Genomic DNA, 12,606 nt, shown 5'->3' with positions numbered 1-12,606 from the left:
TTTAGATTTTAATTACTGAATTGATGCTACTTAACACAAGCAAATCTGAGAAAAGAACAAAACTAATCAATCTGAACTGAAGTAGAAATGGTGTCCTAATAAGAGACAGTTAGAGATACTGACAAATAAAAGAACAAGTAGACCCTAAAATAATAATATATTCTTTCTTACTATCTCTCCAACGTTTCCTGCAATTATTGTGCAAAAGAAATGCAGTCAAAGCATATTAAAGCTCTTTTTCAAGTTAATATTCTTTGTGATAACATTCCATGTACTGCGCCCATTTCTCTCTGTTAGTCTCAAGATAAATGACTGCTGCAGAACACCTAAAGCACTGTCCTCAGTTAAATTTGTATCAGACTTCGTTTCTGTCTCCCTTGATTCTGTTACAGCTTTCTTCTCTTTGAACTGTTTCAAATGTTTCCGGTATGAAGACAATGTTAGCTACTTAACATATTTGGAACATGCTGATTTTACTGTAGCTGGTGGCTTTTGATGTGACTTGCTGGTTTGTGAGTTGGTTGGAAACCATTTGGAGTCACATTTACTCCATTGTTTGAATCTTGTATGTCCGACTCCTGGTGAACTGCAAAGTCATTGTCTGCACACGTATGCCTGTTACATGGGAAGAGTACCATTTCCAGAGGTTGTTTATAGCAAGGGGGGACTGGGTTATTTGCCCACTAGATTTTTATTTCTTGGGGATAACACATGTTAAATGGCCCCATGAATTCCACACACGAAGCTGTACTTTATGAAAAATAGATGGTGTGGACTCAGCTTTCTCTCTTGCTTTGTCTATCGCACAAATGTGACATGTTGTCTAATCAATATCAGCACAACAGAATCCTCAACAGATGGCTTCACAGTACTGACAAAATTGTTAAGACACTTACTAAAACTGTGAGTCTGAATCGAGCTACTAGTGTGGGATAGTGCATCCTAATGTCACTGTCACGTCTTAGGAAACCCACGCACTTCCATATTAGGAATACGCCATCTTGTGCTATAAAACTAACCTCATAGTTATGCTGCTCAGTTTGAAAGATAATTCAGTACAGCAAATGAAATAGAATTTAGTGAAGAATTTAATCAAATGAATATTGTGGCAACAGCTACTCAACTTCAGATATTAAAGCCCTACAAGCAAATAAGCTCAAAAAAAAAATTAATTAATTCAGCACTTTCAAAATCAAGATTCTTGACACTGTCCAGCTCTGTAATGGTATGTCACTGCTCTATGCCTCAGACACAGTGAGAAATCAGTTCTGATACTTCCCAACACAGCTCAGCACTTACTTTAGTCAGAACCTTGATGAAAATATGTACAGAATCATTTCAGTAATGATAGTATCATTTGGGATAAATTAAAAACAATAGTGAAGCAGAACACGAGTCATTTAATTACATTACATTCTAATGGCAGTAAGGCATTTCGGGAAAGTCACTCAGAACCGCAGGCCAGGGGAGACTTACTGTATGGAATGAGAATGAACCTGCGGCTCTGCGTGACTTTCCCCGAAATCTACCCCTTTTCTTAGACCTCCCCAGTCCTTTTCTTTCACCCCTCTTCCTTCTGCCTGAAGAAGGACCCACTAGCTCTGAAACCTTGCCAATTACAACCGTCTTTTATGTGTGTGTTCTGCCACTGCTTGGTGAGTAGATTTTTTATGTATACAATATGGGACTCAGCCATTTTTCGGGAATGGTTCTGTCTTGTCGAATGTACATTATATGCTCTTTAAATAACAATAAAGGATACGCCCTATGCAATGATTAACAGCCACAATTGGCTTGTTCCACAGAAGAGCCACTGTACGTGCCACAATTGCAACTGCAACCAATGGAGCTCCCATGCCAGGGCCTTTAGTGTAGCAAACTACATCAATCTCATTTGGTTTAACACCACTTTCTGTCAGAGCTTCTCTTAATAAACTTTTGATGTTGGATCGATGGTGCTGCGCTGTTTCACCAGGCATAAAACCTGTAAAAAAAAAAAAAAAAAAAAAAAAAAAAAAAAAAAAAAAAAAAGATTGGATCAAACATACAATTAGGGCATCAACTACTTCTTATGAGATTCGATGTGCTTTTAACAAATATAGAGTACAAAATTAATGGACAGGTATAGTCTCTACTCTCTATAATTTTACACCTAAAACAAACTGGAAAACATAAACAAGTTGCCCATCCAGTAAACACTCTGGACATAAAACTGCTTCCTTTTTAGCCCCACATTCATTAACACATGTGCATCCATAACAATGAGCCTGTTTTTTTACTTGCATACTCTCTGAAACTGATCTTGGAAGGCAACTACATAAAAAATCATCTTTTTATGGTCTGAATAAACATTTCAGCTTCCTTAAGAATCTTACTATATGTGCTGTTGATATCGACACTACAATGCATCAATAAAGCAAGGAGGAATTGGAGCACATTCCGTAAGATTTAAACTGCATTCTTAGGTTATGCATAACCACAACCTTGGATACTGGAAAATTTCGGAAATGCTCCACATAGTTTTCAAAATGTTCACTGGGACACACAACAGATCAGTTCATTACCATAGGAAGTTTTTGTCCAGTCACATTCACTGTCTTCTTCAACGCACAACAATATCCCCAAAAATTCTATCATGTTACAAGAAACTTACAATACATGACCTAGAAATACATACAAAAACTAGTAACCAACTTTTTATACCCCATAATAGCCAGATCAACAACAAAAAAGTAATCAATTCATATCTTCTGCCAAAACAAATCATTAGATTTACCAATTCTTATCGACTACTGTATACTATCAGCTGATTGGCTATTACCTAAAGAAATGAACTGCCAACAACAGCACACAGTGGAAGAGCCAATGACACTAACTGAACAACAGAACAGACATCCACTTGGAGTAGTATTCTAAATTGTTACAATCCCATGTATACCAACAGATCAATAAAGAGTGACCGCACACCTTTTCATCTGCATAGTATAATACCTATACAATTATTCTGTAGTTATTAATATATGCAATCGTATGGCGAATTATAGTACCCTTAGGGAAATGGCAGCAAGAGACAAGAAAGGCCACAGGTGCACTCAGTGTGTATACCTGGGGCCTCATTCAATATTTTGAAGGGGCTATTCCGGCAGCCACTGAGGGAACAGGGTGCAACTTTGTGGCGCATATTGGAACAAATGAGGCCTGTTGTCTGGGCGCCAAGGTCATACCTGGCTCATTCCAGTGACTGGCAGAGTAGGTTGAGAAGACCAGCCTTGTGAACACAGTTTCAAAGCAGCTCACAATTTGCAGCATTTTCCTCAGAACTAATTGTGGCCCCTTGGTTTTAAGTCGAGTGGAAGGACTGGTTCTGTGACAAGTTAGGCTGCAACTTCCTAAACTTGCTCATAGGGTTGTGAACTGCTGGGTCCCTTTAAATGGGTTACACGTGCACTACACATCAGAGGCTGCTACTCAAGATGGCTGAATGTGTGAGGAGTGCACACAAGGGTTTTGGTAGATCAGGTAACCCTCCAACAAATCCAGATAACAGCAGATGTAGCAAAGCCAGAAGAATCAGCATAAGATTGAACGATATGCCTTCCACAGATGAGAGTATTAAAATCCTAACAGTTAACTGCTGAAGTATTCTCAACAAAATGCCAGAGTTTGAAGTGATCTTGAAAACCAGTGAATCTCACGTAATTCTAGGCAAAGAAGCTTGTTGAAACCTGAAATTGATAGCAGTGAGATTCCGGGGGAAAATTTAAGTCTATATCTAAAGGATGGGCTAATCAGAAATGAAGGTGGTGTACTTGTCACAGCAGACAATAACTCAGATCTACCGAGATATAAATTGAAGCTGCATGGGAGATTGTTTGAGCAAGATTCAGTATTAGGAGTAGGCATGAAACAGTAAACAGATCCTTCTAACACCCACCAGACTCATGTCCTGATGTAACTGAAAACTTCAGAGAAAACTACAGTTCACTTGTAGGTAACCTCCCCAATCATACTGTAATCATCAATGAAGACTTTAATCATCCAACGAGCAACTGCGAAATTACAGTTTTGTTAGTGATGAGCGTGATAAGACATCCTGTGAAACAGTAGAAATATAGTACGGAACCCCACTCATGATAGAAATGTTTTGGATCTAATGGCAGCATACAGACCTGACCTCTTTGAGGATGTCCTTATTGAAATGGTATCAGTGACCATGACGCGGTTGTGGCAACAATGATTAACAAAGTACAACTAAAACAAGCAGAAAGATTTGTGTGTTCAGTAAACTAGGGAAAAAAAGAAGAAGAAGAAGAAGAAGAAGATCTACATCTACATCCATAATCCGCAAGCCACCTGACGGTGTGTGGCGGAGGGTACCCTGAGTACCTCTATCGGTTCTCCCTTCTATTCCAGTCTCGTATTGTTCATGGAAAGAAGGATTGTCTGTATGCTTCTGTGTGGGCTCTAATCTCTCCGATTTTATCCTCATGGTCTCTTCGCGAGATATACGTAGGAGGGAGCAATATACTGCTGGACTCTTCGGTGAAGGTATGTTCTCGAAACTTTAACAAAAGCCCATACCGAGCTACTGAGCGTCTCTCCTGCAGAGTCTTCCACTGGAGTTTATCTATCATCTCCGTAACACTTTCACGATTACTAAATGATCCTGTAAAGAAGCGCGCTGCTCTCTGTTGGATCTTCTCTATCTCTTCTATCAACCCTATCTGGTACGGATCACACACCGCTGAGTAGTATTCAAGCAGTGGGCGAACAAGTGTACTGTAACCTACTTCCTTTGTTTTCGGATTGCATTTCCTTAGGATTCTTCCAATGAATCTCAGTCTGGCATCTGCTTTACCGACGATCAACTTTATATGATCATTCCATTTTAAATCACTCCTAATGCGTACTCCCAGATAATTTATGGAATTAACTGCTTCCAGTTGCTGACCTGCTATTTTGTAGCTAAATGATAAGGGATCTATCTTTCTATGTATTCGCAGCACATTACACTTGTCTACATTGAGATTCAATTGCCATTCCCTGCACCATGCGTCAATTCGCTGCAGATCCTCCTGCATTTCAGTACAATTTTCCATTGTTACAACCTCTCGATACACCACAGCATCATCTGCAAAAAGCCTCAGCGAACTTCCGATGTCATCCACCAGGTCATTTATGTATATTGTGAACAGCAACGGTCCCATGACACTTCCTCAATGAGGAACTCTAAACTTTCAGGACAGGCCAGCAGTGTGTAGAGGAACTCTGACTCAAGTTTAAAAGAATTGTTGACCGCACACTGGATAGATATGTACCTAGTAGAGCATTTCATTATGGGAGGGAACCTCCGTGGTATACAGCTACTGTAAAGAACTTCTCTAGAAACTGAGATTACTGCAAAATAGGCATAAAAAAAAGTGTAGGGCTACAGATAAAGAGATGCCAAATGAAACGTATTTGGTTGTCAAGAGAGCGAGGCATGAAGCTTTCAATGACTACCGTAGCAGAATATTTTTAAATAATCTTTCACAAAACCCAAGGAAATGTTAGATGTATGTCACTGGCACCAACATTTGTGTCCAGTCCCTAGTGAATGAGACAGAAACTAAATTTGAGGGTAGCAAAGCAAAAGCTGAAATGCTTAACTGTTTTCAAATGTTCCTTTGCAAAGGGAAACCTAGGAACATTGCCCCAATTTAATTCTCCTATCACTGTAAAGAAGAGTGAAATCGGTTGGTTGGTTGATTTGGGGGAGGGGACAAAACAGCAAAGTCAATGGTCCCATAGGATTAGGAAGGGGAAGAAAATTGGCTGTGCCCTTTCAAAGGACCCATCACGGCATTTGCCTGATGAGATTTAGGGAAATCACAAAAAAACCTACATCAGGATGGCCAAATGCGGTTTTGAATCGCTGTACTGCTGAATGTGAGTCCAGAGTGAAATCAGTATTAGTGTCAGTGGTGTTGAGAAACAGGTAAAATATTAAAATTTAACAACGCTCTGGGGCCCTATGGAACCCCTAGTAGATTCTATCTGAATTTGCAGCTGAGTTAGCACCTCTTAACTATAATCCCTCAAACAAACAACTGTGCCCAGTTACTGGAAAAAAGCACAGGTCATGCCAGTTTACAAGAAGGGTAGTAGAAGTGATCCATAAAACTACCGGCCAGAATCCTTGACACCTATTTGTTGTAGATTATTATAAAATATTCTGAGCTAAAACACCATGTATCTCAAACAGAATGATCTCCTCCATGCCAACCAGAAAGCATTCCAGAAAATACTGATCACTGAAACACAATGCGTACTTTTCTCACATGACACACAGCATGCTTTGGATCAAGGCAGTGAGTGAAATTTGTGACTGGATTGAGGACTTTTTGGTAGGAAGGACACAGCATATTATCTTGGATGGAGAATCATCGGATGTAGAAGTAACTTCGGATGTGCCCCAGGAAAGTGTGTTGGGACTCTTGCTGTTCATGTTGTTATTAATGACCTTTCAGACAATATTAATGGTAACCTTAGAGTCTTTGCAGATGATGCAGTTACTTATAATGAAATAGTATCAGAAAGGAGCTGCATAAATATTCAGTCAGGTCTTGATAAAATTTCAAAGTGGTCCAGAGATTGGCAACTTGGTCTAAATGTTTGGAAATTTAAAGCTGTGCATATCACAAAACGAAAAAACATAGTATCCTATGACTATAATATCAATGAGTCCCAGCTGGAATCAGCCAATTCACACAAACACCTGATATGACCTTGAAGGGATATGAAATGAAATGATCACACAGGCTCAGTCGTGGGTAAAGAAGGGGGTAGGCTTCAGTTTATTGGTGGAATACTGGGGAAGTGCAATCAGTCTGCAAAGGAGATTGCTTACAAATTTCTCATGCGACTGGTTCTAGAATACTTTTCAGGTATGTGGGAAGCATACCAGATAGGACTAACAGAGAATACTGAATGAATACAGAGAAGGGCAGCACGAATGGTCACATTTATTTAAATCATGAAGGAGTGTTGCAAAGATACTGAAGGAACTGAACTGGAACTCTCTTTCTTGAAGGTAGATGCAAACTATCCCGACAACATCTATTAACAAAGTTTCAAGAACTGGCTTTAAACGCTGTCTCTTGGAATACATTAAATCCCTATGTATCACTCACATATGGATTGTGAAGAACAGTGAGGACAAGAATAGACATTGTTCCATCTCGCGGGTCGACCAAAGCGTCCGATCCCACCCGTCGGCTTTGACCCACAACGTAAGGCTGTTGAGGCATGTGTTGTCATGACGACGCAGAGTATGGTGAGTATGGCGTGTTTGTAGGTGTCATTGTGTTGCGGTTCATGGTGCCTCTGGTGGTGTGTTTAGGGGTTTCATGTTTTGTGGTGTAATGGGTTCAGTTTGGTCTTACCGTGTCTAGTGGCTGGTTCGCGTTTTGTCTGCGTTTCGAGCGGAATTGGTTTCAATGAGATAACAATTTAGTGGTTTTGTGTGAAAGTTATTGTAGTGCTGTTCGCTGTAGGCCATACGTTAATGTGAGTAAATGAATTTGTTGTTGGTCTTGTTAGGTATGGATATGACCGATAAAATAAATACTGTGCGACTCCATGCTATGATGGGCACGACTCAGTTGGAGCTGATCAAATTTCTACAGCTTTTTGGGTTGATTGCAGAGGTGGTCAAGTGTGCTGTCTGTTGGAAGGAAATGACATTGGCAAAAGTTCCGGCATCTTGGACCAGGGAGGGTTATAAGTGGCGGTGCCATAGGGATAACCTATGGCGCTCCACATGTCGTGGTTCCTGGTTCGAGAAGTCTAGGTTGCACATGCGCAAGATTGTGTTGTTGACGTATTACTTTTGTTATAGAGTTTTTGTGTGCATGAGACTGGCGTGAGTGAGAGGAGTGTGCTTGACTGTTTTTTTGTTTTGCCGTGAAGTATATTCTGAGTTTATTAAGTACAGCGGTAAGTTGAGTGGGCCTGGGATTGTGGTGGAGGTGAATGACTTGCAGTTTGGGAAAAGGAAGTATGGCAGGGGTAAGTCTACCGGGAAGGGGGGGGGGGCCTTCGGAATGTGTTTTCAGGGTTGTGGAGGGGCGGTCTAAGGCAGAATAAGTGGGGTTAATTGAGGAGTTTATAGAACCGGGTTCCACTGTAGTTTTAGATGCTTTTTCTTCTTACAGGGGGTTGGGTGAGAGGGGGCACAATCATTTAGTTATTAACCATAGTTTAGAGTTTAAAAACTATGAAATGGGAGCTTGTACGAATACTATAGAGAGGATGTGGGGGCCATTAAGTCAGTTCTTGGGAGGCGGAAGAAGCGCTCTTGCAACCTTCAGTCTCATTTAGATGAGTACTGTTGGCAGAAGAGCGTCCGTGAGGGCTATTTTTTTTTTTACGGGCTTTTTTAAGGGCTATTAGTAAGATGTACAGGCCAAAGGTGGTTAGTTAGGGTGGTTTGGTTGGGTGGGTGGCTACGAGCTCGGGGGGGGGTTAGGTTTTGGTACTGTTAGGGGAGGGGGAATGTGTTGGTGTGTGATTTAGTTGTGGAGGATCTATTTTGTTGCAGGTTTTGTTGAGTTGTGGTGTGTGATTGAGATTTTTTTATTTTGCATTTGGTTTTAGTTTATGGGTATTTTATTTTGGGGTGGGGGGTTGAGGGATGGAGTGTGGGTGAGTTGGGTCTTTCTTTTGGTAGTGTATTTTTTCATTGGTTTGTGGTTTTTTTTGTGTGTGTGTGTGTGTGTGTGTGTGTGTGTGTGTGTGTGTGAGAGAGAGAGAGAGAGAGAGAGAGAGAGAGAGAGAGAGAGATGTTGGTGGCCAACCTAGGTTGCGGTGCCGGGACTTTGTTGTGGTAAGTTTTTATTTTTCTTGTTCTTAGTGTATCTGTTGTGTGTTGGGGTCGAGGGAAGTGTTGCATTACAATGTATGGTTGTGGCTGTGGGTGTTCCGGTGTCGGGAGTTGCTATTGAGCTATATAGGTCAAGGGAAGTGTTTGATTCCAATTTGTGGGATCGGGAGCTGCTGTTTAGCTATATTTGTCAATGGAAGTGTTAGATTCTAATTTGTGGTTGTGGCTGTTCGTGTTCCGGTATCAGGTGTTGCTGTTGAGTTATATAGGTCAAGGGAAGTGTCCAATTCCAGAGGATATTGTGTTTAGTGGAATTTGGGGAGTTTTGAGTTGTCGGTTGTTTTCTCGTTTTGTGTGCTTTGGTATGGGGGTGTGTGTCTAAATTTCTTTATATTTACTTTGTCCCCACCCAAAAACCCTAATTTCCCATGCTTGTCCTGTTAGTGTCATTGGGTTTTTTGTGGAAAGTGTGTGTGTGTGTGTGTGTGTGTGTTGGTTTTTCGATGTATTTTCGTGTTTGTTATCATGTTTACGTAATGATGTCATAGGCGGCATATCAGAGTCATGGTGTATGGTCATTTCCGCCACATTTGTGACATCATGAGTCAAAGCAGATGGGTGGAATCAGACACTTCTGTATTTCCCATCTCGCTATGATGTGGAACATGTCAGTAGGCTTACAAAAGGTTTGTAGTTGAATGCAATCCTGGTACTTTGTCAAGTATCAGAAGCATCCAATTCCACACATGACATCATCAACATGGAGGAAACCGCTAGTTCCAGTGCATACAATATGGCAACAATGACGTCAGAACATACACATGCCAGTAAATGCACACAAAAATAAAAATGGCACATTAACGTGTCACTCCAAAAATAAAATGATACAAACAGGACAATCGTGGAAAACTGGAGGGTTTATGATGGGGACAAGCTAAATATACAACAAAAAACACTGCACTATCCTAAAACAAATAATACAAAAAAAAAAAAAATTAAACAACAACACTCTGCTACACTAACTAAACCAAAGGAATCAGACATTTCCCTTGACAACAGCTAAGTGTCCGATTCCACACAATGTAATTGTGGTGTGGTGTGTGTGTGTTGGCAGCCAACCTAGATGGTACTGCTGGAGGCTTTGTTGGTAAGTAATTTTGTTTTGGTTGTATTCTATAGCAATTGGGGTCGACAGAAACGTCCGATCCCACGCATTGCCTCTGACCCGTGACGTAAGGGTGTTGTGTGTGACGTCATGACAGCGCGGAGTTTGGTTTGTGAGTGTGGCGTGTTGTTGTTGTTGTTTTTTGGGGGGGGAAGCAAACCAGACAGGGAGGTCATCGGTCTCATCGGATTAGGGAAGGACGGGGAAGGAAGTCGGCCGTGCCCTTTGAAAGGAACCATCCTGGCATTTGCCTGGAGCGATTTAGGGAAATCACGGAAAACCTAAATCAGGATGGTCGGACGTGGGATTGAACCATCGTCCTCCCGAATGCGAGTCCTGTGTCTAATCACTGCGCCACCTCGCTCGGTGAGTGTGGCGTCTTTGTAGATGTCGTCGTGTTGTGGGTTGTTGTGCTCTCTGGTGGTATCTTCAGGGTTTTCGTTTGTGTGGTGTAATGGGCTCAGTTTGCTTTTGCTCATTATCCAGAATTGTTCGAGTGTCGGCTGTGTTTGTAGTGGAATTCGTTTCAGTGTGTTAACGATTTTGTGTGAAGGTTAATTTAGTGTTGTTCGCTGTACATCGTTTGATAATTTTAGTAAAATTAATCGGTGGTTGTTTTTGTTCAGGAATGGATATGACAGATAAAATTATCAGTGCGCAGGTCAAGGGAAGTGTTTGATCCAAATTTAATTGGATCGGGAGCTGCTGTTGAGCTATACAGGTCAAGGGAAGTGTCCGATTCCAGATGACATTGTGTTTAGTGGTATTTGGGGAGTTTTGTGATGTCGGTTTTTTTCGTCGTTTTGTGTGGGGGTGGGTGTCTAAATTTGTTTATATTTATTTTGCACCACCCAAAAACACCCCATTTCCCGCGCTTGTCCCGTTAGTATCATTAGGCTTTTTGTGGAAAGTGTGTGTGTTTGTTTTTGATGTATTTTCGTCCTCATAATGTGTACGTCCCGACATTATATGCGCCATATTGGAATTGTGGTTTATGGTCGTTTCCGCCGTATTTGTGACGTCATGGGTCAAAGCACACGGGCGGGATCGGACGGTTCCGTATTTCCGCGATTTGTCTGTTGTATATTTCACATAGTGAATATGGGGTATTTGGGGTTTTGAGTTGTTGGGGTTTTGTTCTGTTGGAATTGTGTGAACAATATATTTCGTGTGTGTCGGCGCAAAGTGCACTGTGTAAAATAGACCTCTTTGGCATTGTCTAACACTCTTTGTGTGCGCTAATTATTCTGTTGTGTTCGCTGTAAATTTTTTGTTCTTGAATGTGCAAATATAGTTATTAGTAAAATGTCCTTTTTTCTCCTTAATACTTATGCAGATGCGCAAATTCAAATATGTTCCATGTTTCGGAGTTGAAGTTGTTGGTATTTTGATATGGCCCATTCTTGTGGTTTTGTTGGTGTAGCAGAAAGTTGTAGTTAAATTTTTTATAATATTTGTTTTAGAATAGTGCGGTGTTCTTTTATCGTTGCATATTTAGCTTGTCCCCGTACTAAACCCTCTAATATTCCGCGCTTGTCCCGTTTGTTTCACTTTATTTTTGGAGTGAGGCGTTACTGTGTCACTTGAAGTTTTGTATCCACGTTTCAGAGTTTATGGTGTTAGTATTTTGGTATCGACAGCTGCGATTGTGTTCAAATGTGCTACAACAGACGGTTTCAGACGACGGTAGAAAGTAAAAATTTGGGAAATGGTGCAGCTGCGCTCGCGCCTGGTATGAGCCGGTTGGCTGTAAGTCTATGTACATCGTGACATCAACATCACTAAAACTCAGTAAGCTCTAAGTTGTTGAACTTAGCACTGTGTAGCATAATAAAAGACACTGACAACAACCTAATCAATTCCATTCTACGCCAAGCAGACTACAAAGAGAAATGCATTCATGAATCAAGCCACATAAAAAAGGATTGATTTTAAAACATCGCCTACCCGTAACAGCTAAAATGTGTTGGTCTGTTGGTTTTGAATTTTAACATATGAATTTTATAATCAGATGGCAAATGCTTACCTTCACCGGGAGGAGTGATGTACGTACGCCTGCAATTTGCCAAAACCTTTCCGTCCCTTACTACTCCAATTCCAAGTTTATTAGCACTTCCTTCAAAACCAATGGCCACCACCATTATTCCAAATGTAATACACACTGTTCCTCTAATATTTTTTATCCATTTAACGAATACCAACAACTTTTGTAGCACAGAACACTATCATTCACAACAAAATGTGTATAACACAAATTCATAAACAGCTCCTCCAACTACAATCCCCCTTGCAGACATACCACTCTTCGTTTATCTCGAATCATATATGAATACCTATCGACACCAAAGACAAAGCATCACAAACGCAACAGAAGTGTCGCCACAGCTAGTGGCATACTGCAGACTCATGTGTGAACTCGCAGTTTTTAGTGGCGCAACTTAGGAGATACAACCTATCTCACGCCACAAAAGTTTCCTCTCGGTTGTAATTTGTTAAGCCACTTTCCTACCAACCCTGCTCCCTGGCGGCAGCAATTCGAAACACGAGCATTCAGTCATGGTTATCGTGGAGTAATTGC

General features: G+C 40.9%; 1 protein-coding gene across 1 annotated transcript in view; it reads right to left on the bottom strand.

Annotated features, from left to right (window-relative positions):
* Positions 1 to 12,330, bottom strand: part of LOC126252855 (tRNA N6-adenosine threonylcarbamoyltransferase) — a 92,363-nt gene extending 80,033 nt beyond the window's left edge. Inside the window, exons 1-2 of the mRNA XM_049953806.1 lie at positions 12,055 to 12,330; positions 1,763 to 1,984 (exon numbers count right to left, since the gene is read on the bottom strand). Coding sequence (XP_049809763.1) covers positions 1,763 to 1,984; positions 12,055 to 12,169 — 337 coding nt within the window. The 5' untranslated portion in view covers positions 12,170 to 12,330. The remainder of the gene's footprint in view (positions 1 to 1,762; positions 1,985 to 12,054) is intronic.
* Positions 12,331 to 12,606: the final 276 nt, after the last annotated feature.

The sequence above is a fragment of the Schistocerca nitens genome, chromosome 4 (genome assembly GCF_023898315.1).
Source record: "Schistocerca nitens isolate TAMUIC-IGC-003100 chromosome 4, iqSchNite1.1, whole genome shotgun sequence".
In the NCBI taxonomy this organism is placed as follows: Eukaryota; Metazoa; Arthropoda; class Insecta; order Orthoptera; family Acrididae; genus Schistocerca; species Schistocerca nitens.
The sequence above is the reverse complement of the archived record's forward strand: the minus strand, read 5'-3'. Positions and strand labels throughout refer to the sequence as shown.